Below are 16,556 nucleotides of genomic sequence, written 5' to 3' on the forward strand. Positions count from 1 at the left end.
CATCTGGGATGGAGGGGGCCACTGTACAGGATCAGAAAAAGCTGCAGAAAGTTGCAAACTCACCCAGCTCCATCATGGGCACTAGACTCCCTTGCTTCGAGGATACGGGTGTTCCCGTTTTCACATTACAAAGAGGATTTTCGCTTTTGCGAAAAATTTTCCCATATAAATTAATGGTTCTTCACTTTACGCCATTTCGGCTTAAGAAAGGTTTCGTAGGAACACTCTACCTTTGTAAGGAGGGGGGGGCATGTATCTTCAAAGGCAGTATCTATTGTTAAGGACCTCCACCATCTGGTCATGGCCTGTTCTTATTGCTGCCATCAGAGTGGAGGTACAGGAGTCTGGAGATACACCCAACTTTTCAGGAACAGCTTCTTCCCCTCTGCCATCAGATTTCTGGATGTCAATGAACCCATGAACACTCTCTGTATCGTCGCTGACCCACAGTATGTTGGTGATGATAAAGCTGGTTCTAGATGAGCTGGGTGTAAACCCCACCAGCCAATTAACAATTGTTCTCATCCATCCCATGTGCTATGCAACTCTGGTTTCCAAAACTGAAAACATTCAACCTTTTGGTACTAGGACACAAACATTTTGTCTAGGCCTTTGGGTATATATATTTTTAAGTCTTTTATGTTAATCACCTGACATAGCATTTGAGTTATATATTTTTGGTTTCAAAATCCACATTTGTAGATTTGGAAAGTGAAAATGTATCTCAAATGCTATGTCAGGTGATTAACTTAAATGCCTTAAAAATATATAACCAAAGCATTACTGATTTATGCATCTGCTTTGGATCACTTTTTTCTTGTATAAGATTAGTACCGAATTACTTTAGGTTATGGTTATCCAATGAAAACCTAGGCTACCTACCTGCAACTTAGGGGGTCAGTTTGACCACATTTGTTTAGTGTCTGTGTACTTGTGCTGTTTAATGCAAGACTGTACCAAGCAAATATAAGTCACGGAGTACTGAAAGATGTTTCTAAAATACAAGGCTTTGTGCATTATTGTTCTGAAAGATTTTTCCAAAATGGTTTGCTCATGGTGCACTGAAAGCTGCTTGTGTGGGTGACTTCCAGTGGAGCTAGTATTGGAGGAGGGCTCTTGTAAAGGCATGGGTCTGCTCGTCTAATGCCTCTGTGCAAAGACAGTTGGTTTAATATCTGTGATGAAATGGCTGGAGTTAAAGTTCACAATCTGGCAGGCTGTGAGCTTTATCTCATACTGCTGCCTCTAATGTTGAACTCTTGAAGACTACAGAGAGAGAGTTCGCAAACCAATTTAGTGTAGACTGGAAAGCTGACATTTCTGAACAATAAATGGCAGTCACCTGGATTCAGGGGCATTTGAAGTTGTATATTAATAGTTGTTTGGATTCTGCTGAAAATTACCAGTTGCTACATGAGTGTCTCCCTGTATTTTAGCTTGTTTTATTTAAATTGATTTTGCAAACTTTTTGAAATATTCTACGTAGCCTTGACTGTCACGTGAATTAGGAGGTGCTTGCTGAAGCGGTTACGAACAGGAAATTGATAGTTTCTTGAAATTAAGTGCACAAGCACTTGACGTGTGAAATAGGAAGGAGGCCTAGTTTCACAGAAGACATCATTTTCAAAGTTCCCCTAGCAAAAAAATTTGAAGTTGCTGCTGCCCCATGTACTTCCTGAAATATTTTGTCATGGTGCACTGAGTGAAGAGAGAGCAGAGTTGTCTACAGGAAGGCTGGAATGAATTTGATCTGTAATCTGTGATGGATCATAGCAGTACTTCAGGAAATGGGCCATTCTGGTGATCGTGTAAAAGAGCGTGAGCTGATTGGAGTTCTTGTGGTATATATGTAGTGTCTCTACAGTCGATAGAGAAAATTTGGCAAGATTAAATGAGAAGTGAAAGAACAGCAGTCACAACGGCCATCGTGCTTCTGGAATCTTTGTCTTTTCATGTCTGTATTATTATTGAAATGAGGGACTATTTCTCAGAACGGTAATCGGTAAAAGAGGTGACGTTTTAAGGATTGACGGACAGTCGTTTGTATTTGTAAAGCTTGTGGAGAAATTAGTGCTGCCTCATCCCTTAGAAATCACCATAGCAACTCTGGCGCAGCTTTACCTTTGAAATTCATGAGGACAAGGAATCGGGTGGGGGGGGAGGTGAATGTGACTGAGGAGCTTTAGGCCATTGGTCGGGTACTTCAGTGATTCGTCTGGTGCTGAGCAGGTTTTTTTTGGAAGAAGGTTGGAGCTGAATGAGAATGAAAGGCCTTTGTCGAGTGTGTTGCAGCAAACTGCAAGGAAACCAGCGTCGCTGGATTTTCAACACCTGTACCAAGAGAAGATTACAAATTGTTCTGTCTTATGTGTTGGGTTGTAACATTAGACGTGACGGCCAAGCAGAGTTCGTGTGTAGTAAATGTGCCTTCATGTTGGAGAGGGTGATCAAATATGATATTGTTATTGCTCGTGTTAAAACTGTTTCCAGTGAGAGGCTACAGATGTTAGCAGCAGAAAAAGACCAATTAATTCAATGTATTGTGCACTTGTACTCTAGGCACAGTGAAATTTTTAAAAGTTCCTGTCATACAGAAGCAGGCCTTTCTCTTGAAAGTTCTGATCAGCTCTCTGTACAGTATGGCCTGCTCCTCGAAGATGAATCCATTTTGTCTGAATTTTGGATACCAAAGAAGAGTAGCAAGAAAATCCTGGGCTGCTCAAACTGCTGGCGATCCTTTACTGAAGGGCACAAGAAGAGATGGTGCCTCTGTTCCGAGACCGTTAGAATAGCTAACGTATTCTGTGACTTGGTGTGTTCTACTCCTGTACGGGCCATGCATGGAAACTTGAGAGGAAATGAGGGTTCACAAAGCCATTCACAGAGTTTGTGCTTTGATTTGGTGCCGAGAAGCCCGGCCTCTGTGGGGAAGCTGTCTGGTCGTCTTTGTACCAGCAATCTGGAAACTGAGAGCACGCCGGTATTAAATCCCACCAAGCTTGATTGGAACATCAGAGAATCAGAAAATTTTCAGCTGAACTCCACATCGACTGAAAATTCCCCCTCAATGTGGCAGTCGATTGCAAATGCAATTTGGAAAATTAAGCATGTTCAGTACAAACCAGTGACATTTTTCCCCAAGAGCAGGATACCTAGGCTTGTGCCACTTTCCACATGGACACCGACACAGAGATACAACGTTGCAACAGATGTTCAAGGAGGCTTTAACCCTGACAGTACAACATCTGACCAGGAACTGTGGAATGAGCTGGAACATGACTCTCCTTTCAAATCTGAGGTAGATAAACTGAGTATTGTGTGCATTTGAACTAAAATTAACAAAATTGTTTGTAACTCAAATGTGAACTAAGAAATAGGAGCTAGATAGATAGATAGATACTTTATTCATCCCCATGGGGAAATTCAACATTTTTTTCCAATGTCCCATACACTTATTGTAGCAAAACTAATTACACCTGGTCGAGCAGTTACTCAGTGACACAGAAGTGAGCTACTCAGCTCATTAGGTTTTTAGTTATTTATTTTTAGTTGGAGATACAGCGCAGAACAGGCATTTCTGGCCCTTTGAATCGCCGCCCAACAACATACTGATTTAGCCCCTAGCCTAATTACAGGATAGTTTGTAATAAGCTATTTAACCTACTAACCAGTACATCTTTGTACTGGTGGGAGGAAAGCCATGTAGTCATGGGAAGGGCGTACAAACTCCTTACAGACCGTACAGGAATTGAAGTCCAAACTCCAGAACGCTTTGAGCTGTAATAGTATCGTGCTAACTGCTACGTTACCGTGGTGACCCTAGGTTCACGTTGGTTCCCATAATGGAACTAGTAAGGTCCTCTGTCATCCTCACTTCTGGTGCTATCTGTGTGGAGTTTGCATGCTCTCCCTGTTGCACCTAGGTTTCCCTCGGATGCTTCATTTTCTTCCCATGTCAGAAAAACGTGCAGGTTCGTGGGTTAATTCTTCTAAAGGCCATCAAACCTTCTGGGGCATAGGCTGCCGACAGCAGCTTCCCACAGTCCTCTATCCTGTCCAATCTTTCACGTCCAGGTGCAGCCCATCTATTCTTCCTGGTGAAGATCCTTCCTCTCCCAAGGATGAGGTCTATGGAGCTCCTGGGTTTTTTGGTAGCTGTGTGCTTTTTTGGGATTGGATTGCAAACCCCATGCACAACCCTTCTCCTTTGACAGCCAGGCTTGGGACTATCCATAGCAGAGATCATGCCCAACCCGCTTTCTTTTTTAGCCGGGCTCGGGTTCGTCCATGATGGGATATATTTCCAACCCTCCTTTCTTCACAGTTGGGCTTGCAACTGTTCATGGTGGAGCTGGTAGGTTAATTGGCCACTGCAAATGATGCAAGTGTGTGGCTGGTGGGTACATGGGAGTATAGTTTACAGGGAAATTTTATGGAGGCTTGTGGGTGCTGAATGAGCAATTATAAACTAGGCGGGCAAATATCCTTCAAATGGGAACATAAAATATTATTCAATCAGTGTCTCTTCATTTTTCCTTGTAGTCCTGTAACTTGTTCTTTCATGTATTTAGGATCAGAATTGGGTTTAATATCACTGGAATATCATGCAGTGCGTAGTTTTGCAGCAGTGGTACATTGTAATATGCAATAAACTATAAATTATGATAAAATATTTAAATAAGTAGTACAAAGAGGAGCAAAAATAGTGAAATAGTGAAAAATGGGTTCATTGTCCATTTAGAAATCTGGCAATGGGGAAGAACCTGTTTCTAAAGTGTTAAGGCTGTATCTTCAGACACCAACTTCCTTTGATTCTTTTTGCTATTAACCTACAGAGGGGTATTTTACAGTCATCAGTTAACCTACAGTGTGTCATTGAGTTGTGGAGGTAAATGGACAAAACATAGATGTCCACCTCAGCAATGTTATTTAAGTATTTCCAGACCATTTCCTGATTTACCATGTCAGTTGACATGATCATTAGCTATTCTGTTGTCACCCTTTTGGGTTCTGTTTCTTAGCTTGACCCTCAGTTTTCCTGCTTGAGGAACAATGGGCTGTATCTGTTTCTGATTGCATCATCCACCAATTTGCAGTGTCATTGTTTTTGCATGTTCTTTGAAGCCTATTGACCACATGCCTCTGCTGCCTCATTTCTTGTTTACATTTTCATTCCAACTTGGTGGAACGAATATCAATTTCTCTATCTTCTGATCATTTTTTGTCACTGTCTATCACCTCCTCTGGTTCCCGTCTTCCTTTCCTTTCGCCAATGAAAGGGTTGTCATACGAGGAACATTTGATGTCTCTGGGTCTGTATGTGCTGGAATTTAGAAGGATTGTGGGGGAGGGGAATCTCATTGAAGGCTTTTGAATGTTGAAAGGCCTAGACAGAGTAGACATGGAAAGGATGTTTCCCATGTTGGGGAAGTCTAGGACAAGAGGGCACAGCCTCAGGATAGAGAGGTGTCCAATTAAAACAGAAGTGGAGAAATTTCTTTAGCCAGAGGTTTGTTAATTTGTGGAATTATTACCATGGGCAGCTGTGGAGGCCAGGTCTTTAGGTGTATTTAAGACAGAGCTTGATAGGTTCTTGATTTGACCCAGCATCAAAGATTATGGGGAGAAGGCCGTGGTGTGGGGCTGAGGAGCGAACAAATGGATCAGCCATGATTGAATGGTGGAGCAGACTTGATGGGTCAAATGGCCTAATCCTGTTCCTTTGGCTTATGGTCTTGTGGGCCACTCTCCTCTCCTATCAGATTCCTCCTTCTCCAGCCCTTTGCCTTTTCCACCTATCACTCAGCTTCTTACTTCATCCTTCCCCCCTCCCTCTCTCCCCCACCTACCTGGTTTCACCTATCACTTTCTATCTTGCTCTCCTTTCCTACACACGCATGCATACTTGTGCTCTCATACTCTTATTCTGGCATCTTCCCTCTTCCTTTCCAATCCTGGAGCAGGATTTCAGCCTGAAACGTTGACCATTTATTCATCTCCATAGATGCTGACTGACTTTGAGTTCCTTGAGCATTTTATGTGTTGCTCTTCATTTTTATCTGTCTGTTTTTTTTATATGACTGTTTATCCTTGCAAAGAGATGACAACCCTCCCCTCCCCAATATTTCTCCCCTCTCCTCTCGTGACTGCATCTCCACCTCCATTTCACTTCGACTTCCATTATGGATTAGTTTTACTCCCTCTTGATAGTTTCCTTTTAACTTTTGTTTTGCATGAATCAGGCCAGAATCTCAGTGTGCTGGAGGGCTTTCCTGGTGTTAAAGGACTGGGTGGGTGGGAGAGGGGAACAGGGCTTGCTTTCCTGTTGTTGTTTTGTTGCTGGTGTTCTGTGTTTTTCTGCCAAGCATTGTTGACATGTTGACATTGGAATGTGTGACGACATATGTGCTATGTTGTGGGCTGCCCTCAGCACGCCCTCAGGTGTGTTGGTTAACACAAAACGCATTTCACTGTTTCAGTGTACATGTGAATCTTGATTAATGGTTTATTAGTTATACACAAACTGAGACAAATCTGTCATAAAAGGCTCCTCAAACAGTGTTCACATAATGACTATAATTATGAGCATCTTGCACAGATTGTTCCAAGGAACCTCACAGAGAAACCACAAGACAAGGTATGATGGAAAGAAATGTCTTGAACAGCCTCACACACAATGCTGGTGAACACAGCAGGCCAGGCAGCATCTATGGAAATAAGTCAACAGTCGTGTTTCAGATCGAGACCCTTCATCAGCTAACTTGCAGTTCCGGCAAGATTCCAACTGTCTCCCTAGCTATGCTTCTCATAATTTTATAAACCTCTTGGGTCTCCCCATTACCTCTACTCTAGGGAGACCAACCCAAGTTTATCCAAACTGAACTTGTAATTAGTCAATATTTTTGAGTTTAACTTGTAAGCAGCCCCTAAAAAGGTTGTTGTCTCTTGGCTTTGTATGTACATGCTGCTAAGGGATAATGAATGTGTATAGCTTGCCGCTCTACCATGCTACTTCCTCGGTCTTCTAGCATCTCAGGCCATTCGGGTGAATGTATTGTGGAGTAATAAATACTATATACCTAATGCTTTTCTCACCATTGAGCATCTGCAAAGATGGCTGATACAGGAAAGCAGCATCCATCATTAAGGACCCCACCTTTCAGTTCATGCTCTTTTCTCACTGCTGCATTGGACAGGAGGTACAGGAGCCTCAGGACTGGCACCACCAGGTTCAGGAACAGTTATTACCCCTCAACCATTAGGTTCTTGAACCAGTGTGGTAAGGCTCTGAAAACCTGTGCCAATCAACTGGCGGCAGTATTCAAGGACATTTTCAACTTCACCGCTACATGCGGAAGTTCCACTTGCTTCAGAAAGGCAGCAATTATACCCATACCTAAGAAGAATAATGTGAGATGCCTTAATGACTATCCGCCTTGTAGCACTCACATCTCCAGTGATGAAATGCTTTGAGAAGTTGGCCATAACTAGACTGAACTCCTACCTCAGCAAGGACCTGAACCCATTGCAATTTGCCTATCGCTGCAATGGGATAGCAGATGGCAGATACAATCTCAATGGCTCTTTACACGGCTTTAGATCAACTGGACAGCACAAGCACCTACGTCAGGATGCTGTTCATTGCCTATAGCTCAGCATTTAATACCATCATTCCCAAAATCTTGATTGAGAAGCTACAGAACCTCTGCCTTTGTACCTCCATCTGCAGTTGGATCCTCAACTTGCTAACAATCTGTGCGGATTGGTGATGGCATCTTTTCACTGATGATCAACACTGCACTTCAGAGGTGTGTGCTTAGCCCACTGCTCCACTCTTTCTGTACCCATGACTGTGTGGCTAGGCATAGCTCAAATACCATCTATAAATTTGCTGATGATAACCATTGTTGGTAGAACCTCAGGTGGTGAGGAGAGGGCATACAGGAGTGAGATATGCCAACTAGTGGAGTGGTGTTGCAGCAACAACCTGGCACTCTACGTCAGTAAGACGATAAAGCTGATTGTGGACTTCAGGAAGGGTAATGCGGAGAAACACATACCAATCCTGACAGAGGGATTAGAGGTGGAGAGAGTGAGCAGTTTCAAGCACACCTGGTCCCAACAGATTGGTGCAGTAATAAAGAAGACAAGTCAGCGACTGTACTTAATTAGGAGTTTGAAGAGATTTGTTATGTCAACAAATGCACTTCTATTGATAAAAAACTTCTATTGATGTACCATAGAGGGCATTCTGACAGGCTGCATCACAGTCTGGTATGGGTGGGGACTGCACAGGACTGAAAGAAGCTGCAGAGGATTTCATCTTGATTATGAGCCTACGAAGTACCCAGGACATCTTCAAGGAGTGGTGTCTCAGGAAGGCAGCATCCATTATTAGGAACCTCCAGCACCCAGGGCATGTCCTTTTCTCACTGTTACCATCAGGTAGAAGGTAGAGGAGCCTGAAGGAACAGCTTCTTCCTCTCTGCCTCCTACTCCTAAATGGAAATTGAACCCCTGAACACTACCTCACTTTTTAAAATATATATTCTGTTTTTGCACTATCTTTAATCTATTCAATATACCTATATTGCAATTGATTTACTTACTTATTTTTTGTTCTATATTATGTAATGCATTGAACTGCTGCTGCTGTTAACAAATATCCCGACACATGCCGGTGATAATAAATCTGATTCTGAACTTCTTCTCACTTCAACTCTGAACTGATTCTACAACCTATGGGCTCACTTTTAAGGACTCTACAACTCGTGTTCTCAATATTTATTACTACTGCTTATTATTATTATTATTAATTTGTTTTTTCTTTGTATTTATGATTGCACTTTGGTTGTCTTTGAGGTTTTTATTGATTATACTGTGTTTATTTACAGTGTATACCGACAGGAAAATTAATTTGAAGTTGGTATATGGTGACTTATATACTTTGATAATCAATTAACTTTGAACTTTAAAGATAAGTTTTATTTTTCACATGTATATCAAAACATCCAGTCAAGTGCATTAGTTGCATCAAAGACCAACACAGTCTGAGGGTGTGCTGGGGGCAGCCTGCAAGTGTTGCTACACTTCTGGCACCAACATAGCATGTCCACAACTTACTAACCCTAACTTATACATCTTTGGAATGTGGGAAGGAACCAGATCACCCTAAGGAAACCCATGTGGTAACGGGGAGACATTTTTTGCTTTCTGTTGCAGAACCTAGCAGAGAAACAGAGGCAGCTAGGGCAGTTGGAGATGGAGGCTAAACAGCTGAAAGCCGACCTTGAGATGGCCGAAACTGCTAACAGTACTTTACAAGAGAAGTTAAAGGAAGCAGATGCTGCAAATGAGGTACCAATCCTGTTTTTTTTTCTCCTGAAGCATGTAAGTATGCTTTGGTTTTAAATGTGTTTTTGGTCCTTCCAAGAATTTATTGATTAATTAGAAATCAATCGAAAAGTGTTGGTAGAATCTCAGGTGATGACGAGAGGACGTACAGGAGTGAGTTATACCAACCAGTGGGGTGGTGCTGCAGCAACAACCTGGCACTCAACAAACTTCTATAGTTGTACCTTGGAGAGCATTCTGACAGGCTGCATCACTGTCTGGTATGGGTGGGGGAGGGGGCTACTGCACAGGACAGAAAGAAGCTGCAGAGTGTTATAAATCTAGTCAGCTCCATCTTGGGCACTAGCCTACAAAGTACTCAGGACATCTTTAGGGAGTGGTGTCTGAGAAAGGCAGCGTCCATTATTTAGGGCCTCCAGCACCCAGGACATGCCCTTTTCTCATTGTTACCATCAGGTAGGAGGTACAGAAGCCTGAAGGCACATTCAGCTATTCAGAAACAGCTTCTTCCCCCACCATCTGATTCCTAAATGGTCATTGAATCGTTGGACACTACCTCACTTTTTTTAATATACAGATTTTTTTTCTGTTTTTGCACATTCTTTTAAATCTATTCAATATACATAATTGATTTACTTGTTTGTTTATTATTATGTTTTATTTTATTTATTATTTTTTCTCTCTCTGCTGGATTAACTTGCTGCAGCTAACTTAACAAATTTCATGTCACGTGCTGGTGATAATAAACCTGATTCTGAAACAATTTGATTTCCAAGGAAGGCTGGTGGATCATAAACTAGTTTTCATCAGATTAATATCTATGAATTTTTTTTGTGTGTAGGCTCTTCAAGGACAGGCTAATGAGAAGATGAATGATCTGGCTGCTGAGAAGCAGAACAGTCTGAAACGTGATAAAACCATTCAAGGACTGACTTTGGCTCTGAAGACTAAGGATAATGAGGTCTGTGTCTCTCAAGCTGAAAATTTTCTGCCTTGTTCAAAAGTCTTTGAAAGTTTTACACAAGCAGTTCATTTTGGACATGTAATTAATTTCCTGTTTGAAATCAGATCAAGGAGCTTTATCTTGAGATTGAAGAGCGAGATAATGCCCTGGTTAAAGCGAGGGATTCATTACATAAAGCCCAGCTGCAGAAATTTCAGGTATGATCCAAAGCTGCATAATTCAGTGTTGGAGTCCCTTTTTAGTTATATGGTGCCTGTAAAATGTGTTAACCCGCCCAGACCCCCAGAAGTTTTCATGTTTTATTATTGTACAACATTGAATCATGGTGGATTTCATTTATCCTTTTTGACACAGATCAACAGAAAAAGTGAAAACAAATCTCTACAAAGTGATCTAAATTAATTACAAATATAAACCACAAGGTCAGTGTTTACATAAGTATTCACCCCTCTTTAAAATGACATACCAAATCATCACTGGTGCAGCCAATTGGTTTTAGAAGTTACATGATTAGTTAAATGGAGATATATTTTTGGAGATCTATGTGCAGTCAATGTGCTTCAATTGACTGTATCTGGAAGATCCAACTGCTGGTGAGTCAGTATCCTGGCAAAAGCTACACCATGAAGATAAAAGAACACTCCAAGCAACTCTGCAAAAAGGTTATTGAAAAGCCAAGTTAGAAAATGGATACAAGAAAATTTCCAAGACATTGAATATCCATTGGAATACAGTTAAGCCAATCATCAAGAAATGGCAAAAATATGACACAGCTGTAAATCTGCCTGGAGCAGGCTGTCCTTAAAAACTGAGTGACCGTGCAAGAAGGGAACTAGTGAGGGAGGCTACCAAAAGACCTACGACAACCCTGGAGAAGTTACAAGTTTCAGTGGCTGAGATGGGAGGGACTGCGCATTTAACAACTGTTGCCCGGGTGCTTCACCAGTCACAGTTTTATGGGAGAGTGTAAAGAGAAAGCCACTGTTTGGGGGAAAATAAACACATGAAATCTCAGCTAGTTTGCCAGAAGGCACGTGGGAGATTCTGAAGTCAGCTGGAAGAAGGTTCTATGATCCGATTTAAACCAAAAATGAGCTTTTTGGCCATTAGACTAAATGCTGTGTTTAGCATAAGCCAAACTCTGCGCATCATCAAAAACACCGTGCCTACCATGAAGCATGCTGTTGGCTGCATCATGCTGTGGGGATGTTTCATTGGAACAGGCCCTGGAAGATTTGTGCAGGTAGAGGGTAAAGTAAATGCAGCAAAATACAGGGACATCCTGGAGGAAAACCTGATGCAGCCTACAAGAGCACTGTGATTTGGGAGAGGATTTGTTTCCAGCAAGACAATGACCCCAAGCATAAAGCCAAAGCTACACAGGAATAGCTTGAAAATAGCAAAGTTAATGTGCTGGAGTGGTCCAGTCAGAATCCAGACCTTAATCTAATTGAGAATTTGTGGCTGGACTTGAAAATGGCTGTTCAGTTACAGTCCCCATACAATCTGACAGAGCTTGAGCAGTTTTGTAATGAAGAATGGGGGGACAGAATTGCAGTGTCCAGATGTGCAATGCTGGTAGGGACCTATCCACACAGATTCGAGGCTGTAATTGCTACCAAAGGTGCACCTACTAAATACTGACTTGAAGGGAGTGAATACTTGTGAAATCAGTTATTGTTTTATATTTGTAATTAAGTTGGATCATTTATAGAGATCTGTTTTCACTTTGACATGAAAGTGTCTTTCTCTGTTGATCAATGCCAAAAAAGCCAAATTAAATCCACTGTGCTTCAATGTTGTAAAACAATAAAACATGAAAACTTCCAGGGGGGTTGTGAATACTTCTTGTATGCACTTTAAGACTATTGAACGGTTTTATAAAATCTAATCTTGTTATGGTTTGCACCTCTTTTCTGTAACTGAATTTAGAGATTAACTTTGTCACTTACTCATTGAAACTTGCAGTGAAATGCCTATTTAATGTCAAATTAAAAGAGCTAGGTTTGTATCACCGTGCTTCTGGCTCCAGCTAGCCCTAACTGTACACTTTGGAATGTGGGAGGAAACAGGAGAACCCGGGGGAAACTTCACTGTCGTGGGGAGAACACACAAGTTCCTTAAAAAAAGAGAATTGTCCCCAATTTTAAAGCTGGCATGTAAAGCATTACGCTAACTGCTGTGCTAATGTGTCACTCTTTATTTTGCATTCTCTTATTGTTTTACCTTGTATTAATTCAGTGCATTGTTGTTACAGGATGAAGGTAGGAGAATGAGGTTCAGGGATAATAATCAGCTATGATTGAATGGCAGAGTAGACTTGATGGGCTGAATGGCCTAATTATGCTCTTGTGTCATATGTTAATAAAATGATCTGTATGAATGATGTGCAAGACAAGTTTTTCACTGTACTTTGGTACACGTGACAGTAATAAACCAATTTGCCAAATTTCACATTTGGACTTTTTTTTATCTTCAGGGAGCTGAAGAATATCAAAGTCTCCTTACTGAGAAAGAAAGTGAGCTTGCTGAGGTTCAGGCTGATCGTAATGGAAAAGCGTTGGAGGTTCAGAAGTTGCAAAGAGCACTGAGCCGGCGAGAGCAGGAGCTAAAGGATTTGACTGCGATAAAGGTTAAGCTTGAAGAAGAGTTGGAAGATCTGCAACTTCAGAAAACAAAGAGTGACAAGACTATAAATGTTGGTGTCTATTCTGCAAATGTTGTCTATTCTGTAAATGTTTTTCAAATGAAACAATGGTGCACTCCCAAAACATGTATCTCTCACAACACACAAAACAAAGTATTACCTAAGTTGATAAAATATAGTGTGAAAAATGCATGTAGTGCATAGCACAGGTAAACGGCTTGCTTTCCTAAAGATGAGACCTTGATGTTGGCTGGGTAGTCATTATTCTCTCGGTCTGCAAGGAAGAAGCTGTACCCAGTTTGGCATTCCTAGTCCTGATGCTCCTGTACCCACTTCCCTGACAGTAGTAGGTCAAAGAGATTGTGGGATGGGTGGTAATGGTTCTCAACAATGCTTTGGGTCCTTCATTTACAGTGCTCCCAGTAAATATCATAAACGGGTGAGGGAGACCCCGGTGATTCTCTTGGCAGTTTTTACTATCTGCTGTAGGGTCTTGAGGTCGAATGTCTTGTAGCTTCCGCACCACAGAATGGTACAGCCAGACAGGACACTCTTGATGGTGCTCCTGGAGAAAGTTGTTAGAATAGGAATGGGGAGCATTGCCTGCTTTAATCTCCTAAGAAAGTGTAGATGGTGCATTTTGAAGTTACTTTTCACTGTCACCATAACAATAAAATATCAAATCCAATAAAAGTCCCCTCCATTCTCCTTAATTTATCAAAAGTCCCAAAGTATTTCATGTATTGAATTGTTTTGAAATCTTCTTTTAGTATGACTGTACACAGCTGTTTTTGATAGTTTCATCAATGTTTTTGTAAAGAAGGGTTTTCAATTATTTCTATAATTTAACATTTTTCCCTAATTGATGCACCATTATTATCATAAATTCAATTAACTCAGCAAGTGTTTGTGTTGGTATTTTTGATTTAATTGGGCCTACCTACTGAGTGACATTTCCATATTTCAATTTGTATTACCTCTAATGCTTTAAATTCGACCTCACCCAAATAATAAAGATGCACAGTGACACAAGAGGCTGCAGATACTGCAGTCTGGTGGAGCTATGAGTCTTGATGCAGTCGTTTGACCATGAGACATTCTCTACAGAAATAATTTCTTAAGATACCAAACCTCATTCATATTTAGTTACATTTTTTTCTATATTGATTCCTGGTTTTTTAAAAAAAATTAAGGTACTAAATCTATTGCATTTCAAACTTTTCCCTCAACATCTGGTTTAGATCTAAAGCCACCTCTTGACTTCAGACTTTCCTACATGGATAATGAATAATTGTATGGTGATTAGCCCATGCACATTAAATACTTTTACAAAACTATAGACAGAGGATCACCAAACATCTAGTTTTGAACCTGATCAGATTATTACTGTCTAAGAATAAATTAAAGCGCTTGAGGTATTTTTTCTTGCAAGCAGTTTTTAACATGTAAATAACCTCCGAGGCTAGTCAGCTCTTAATAAATGGATTACTATCAGTTGTACTGTCTGTTGGTGACTTTCTGTATTCTCTATGCTGTTGAATAAAATATTTTCCAAATCATGCCAATAACATGACCCATCTCCACTGTACAATGGAATAATAAATCTTCAGTGTAGGTGTGGGAATAATCTTAAAAGGAAACTTATAGCTTCAAATTTAAAAAGTAAAAGGCAACGGTGTAAATTTTCTGCTTTCACATTTAAGAGTTACTCCTTTTGCTAATCGCACAGTTTTTACAAACAAATGGCAAGAGAATCTCAGCAGGTCAAGCAGCATCTGTAGATACTTTGTCTCCCTTTATTTCAATGTGTAAAATATTGTTTCTCTTGCTGTCTGCAGGATATTCAGAATCACATTCAGAAGTTGGGTGCTGAGTTGGCGGAGAAAGAGCGTGCATTAGAGCACCAGTACCAGTCTCAGTTAACCGAGAACAAGCAGAAACTGCAGAGCCAAGAGCTGGTTATTGAGCGGTTAACGGACAGCTTAAACAACAAGGATAGGCTCCTTCAGGTGTGGGCCAGCAAAACCATTGACCCAAAATAATCTCATTAGATACAAGACTGAAATGAATGCTGTATAATACTTAATGCAGTTTTGTAGGAAGCTAATCTGAGCAATTGCTCGTTAGCTGTTTGTCAGTAACTGATACCTACTGAGTATATTTCTGAATTGTAAATATGAGTCTATTATCCTTGGTAATTGGGATAGATTCTTATCTGGCTATATGTAAGTAGAACTGAATATGTTTATGACATATGGCTAACTGGAAGGCAACATTAGCACTTTGAATAGATAGGATGTGGAAAAGAACTGTTTAGTTAGGGATAAATTGCAGTGTCATTTAAATATTGAGAAAATAAAGTTGTATTATTTCATTTTTGGCTTCCATCAGCTTCTGCCCTGTAGTCTCCCTTGCTTCTCCCTGAGCATCTTCAATACACCCTTGGTTCTATAAAGATCTGTGCCACTCTGGAGAAATTCTTGTTTACCCAATTAAAAATCCTCCTGGTATATAGCTTATTCCAGGGTTTGTATTGTAGCAAGCCACATATGGGGAATTACACATTACACCAATACAATCTTAATTGGAACAATTACTATAAGATGCAGAATAATGCATTGAGAGGGACTTCATTTAATAACTGTAAAAGCGGCTTGTGTCTTAATTGATTCATTCACAAGTGAACACATTACTTTCATAAAATTTTGAATGTTTTCATTGAGAGAAGTAAACTGTTCAACATTTAGTTAAGTTAGATTTTGGTATCTAAATATGTTAGTGGGACTTCAAACCCATAATCCTCAGGCCAATATTGTTGATATTTAATTGTCGCTAGGCTTTTGAACCAGCATAGAGCCTACTTTGGATACAAGCTTTGAAATCAAGATGACACTGAAAATCATTAGTGGGTGCAGGTGTTAATATTTAAACCTAGTAACAGCTCAGCCTTTATCTTGCAGTTATTGAATCTTAGTACTGACTGCACTCTCCTCCTCTCTCACTCGCTCTCTCCACCCATACACAGGAATACATGGAGCTGCTAAAAGGAGTTCCACAAGCAGCAGATCAGAGTCCAAGTGGAAAAGATGCCTTATTAGCTAAACTGCGTGATCGTCTGAGGGAAAAAGATATGGCTCTCGAGGTACTCCCTACAGCAAATTCAACACATGTAGTTATTTTTTGTCTAGATGTGTATAGGACAATGTTATGTACCAGTTCAAATTCTAAGGCCTGCCGCAAAATGGTTTCATTTACAGTACTGTGCAAAAGTCTTTCATTCAAAATGTCATGAAATTTGTACATAAAATTACTACAGTACTGTTGCTAGGGTGCTTAAGACTTTTGCACAGTACTGTAGTAATTTTATGTACAAATGACATTGTGAATGATATTAAACCTGGTTCTGATCTGGGTCTCCATTGTGAACTGGAAGGGGGCAGGGAGAAGAAGATCATTTTTGAGGGAAAAAAAGGAGGGAGCAAGAGGCATCAGAGACATTCTGTAATGATCATTAAACCAATTGCTTGGAACCAAATGACCTTGCCTGGTGTCTCAGGGCTGGGTATGTCTGCACCCATGGTACTTCCCCCC

The 16,556-nt window shown here is 40.6% G+C and overlaps 1 protein-coding gene across 13 annotated transcripts in view; it reads left to right on the plus strand.

The window, feature by feature from the left end:
- The window catches only part of cdk5rap2 (CDK5 regulatory subunit associated protein 2), a 162,226-nt gene that overhangs the window by 50,474 nt on the left and 95,196 nt on the right, over positions 1 to 16,556 (plus strand). For 5 of the 13 annotated variants that reach the window (XM_073052504.1, XM_073052505.1, XM_073052500.1 and 2 more), the window contains exons 1-7: positions 2,176 to 3,298; positions 9,223 to 9,357; positions 10,196 to 10,315; positions 10,423 to 10,515; positions 12,798 to 13,016; positions 14,804 to 14,974; positions 15,991 to 16,107. In XM_073052504.1, coding sequence (XP_072908605.1) covers positions 2,258 to 3,298; positions 9,223 to 9,357; positions 10,196 to 10,315; positions 10,423 to 10,515; positions 12,798 to 13,016; positions 14,804 to 14,974; positions 15,991 to 16,107 — 1,896 coding nt within the window. In that variant the 5' untranslated portion in view covers positions 2,176 to 2,257. Of the gene's footprint in view, positions 1 to 2,175; positions 3,299 to 9,222; positions 9,358 to 10,195; positions 10,316 to 10,422; positions 10,516 to 12,797; positions 13,017 to 14,803; positions 14,975 to 15,990; positions 16,108 to 16,556 lie in introns of those variants that run through there. The other 8 variants (XM_073052497.1, XM_073052498.1, XM_073052501.1 and 5 more) reach the window with 3 other exon arrangements.

Source organism: Hemitrygon akajei, chromosome 7 (assembly GCF_048418815.1).
Source record: "Hemitrygon akajei chromosome 7, sHemAka1.3, whole genome shotgun sequence".
Classification (NCBI taxonomy): Eukaryota; Metazoa; Chordata; class Chondrichthyes; order Myliobatiformes; family Dasyatidae; genus Hemitrygon; species Hemitrygon akajei.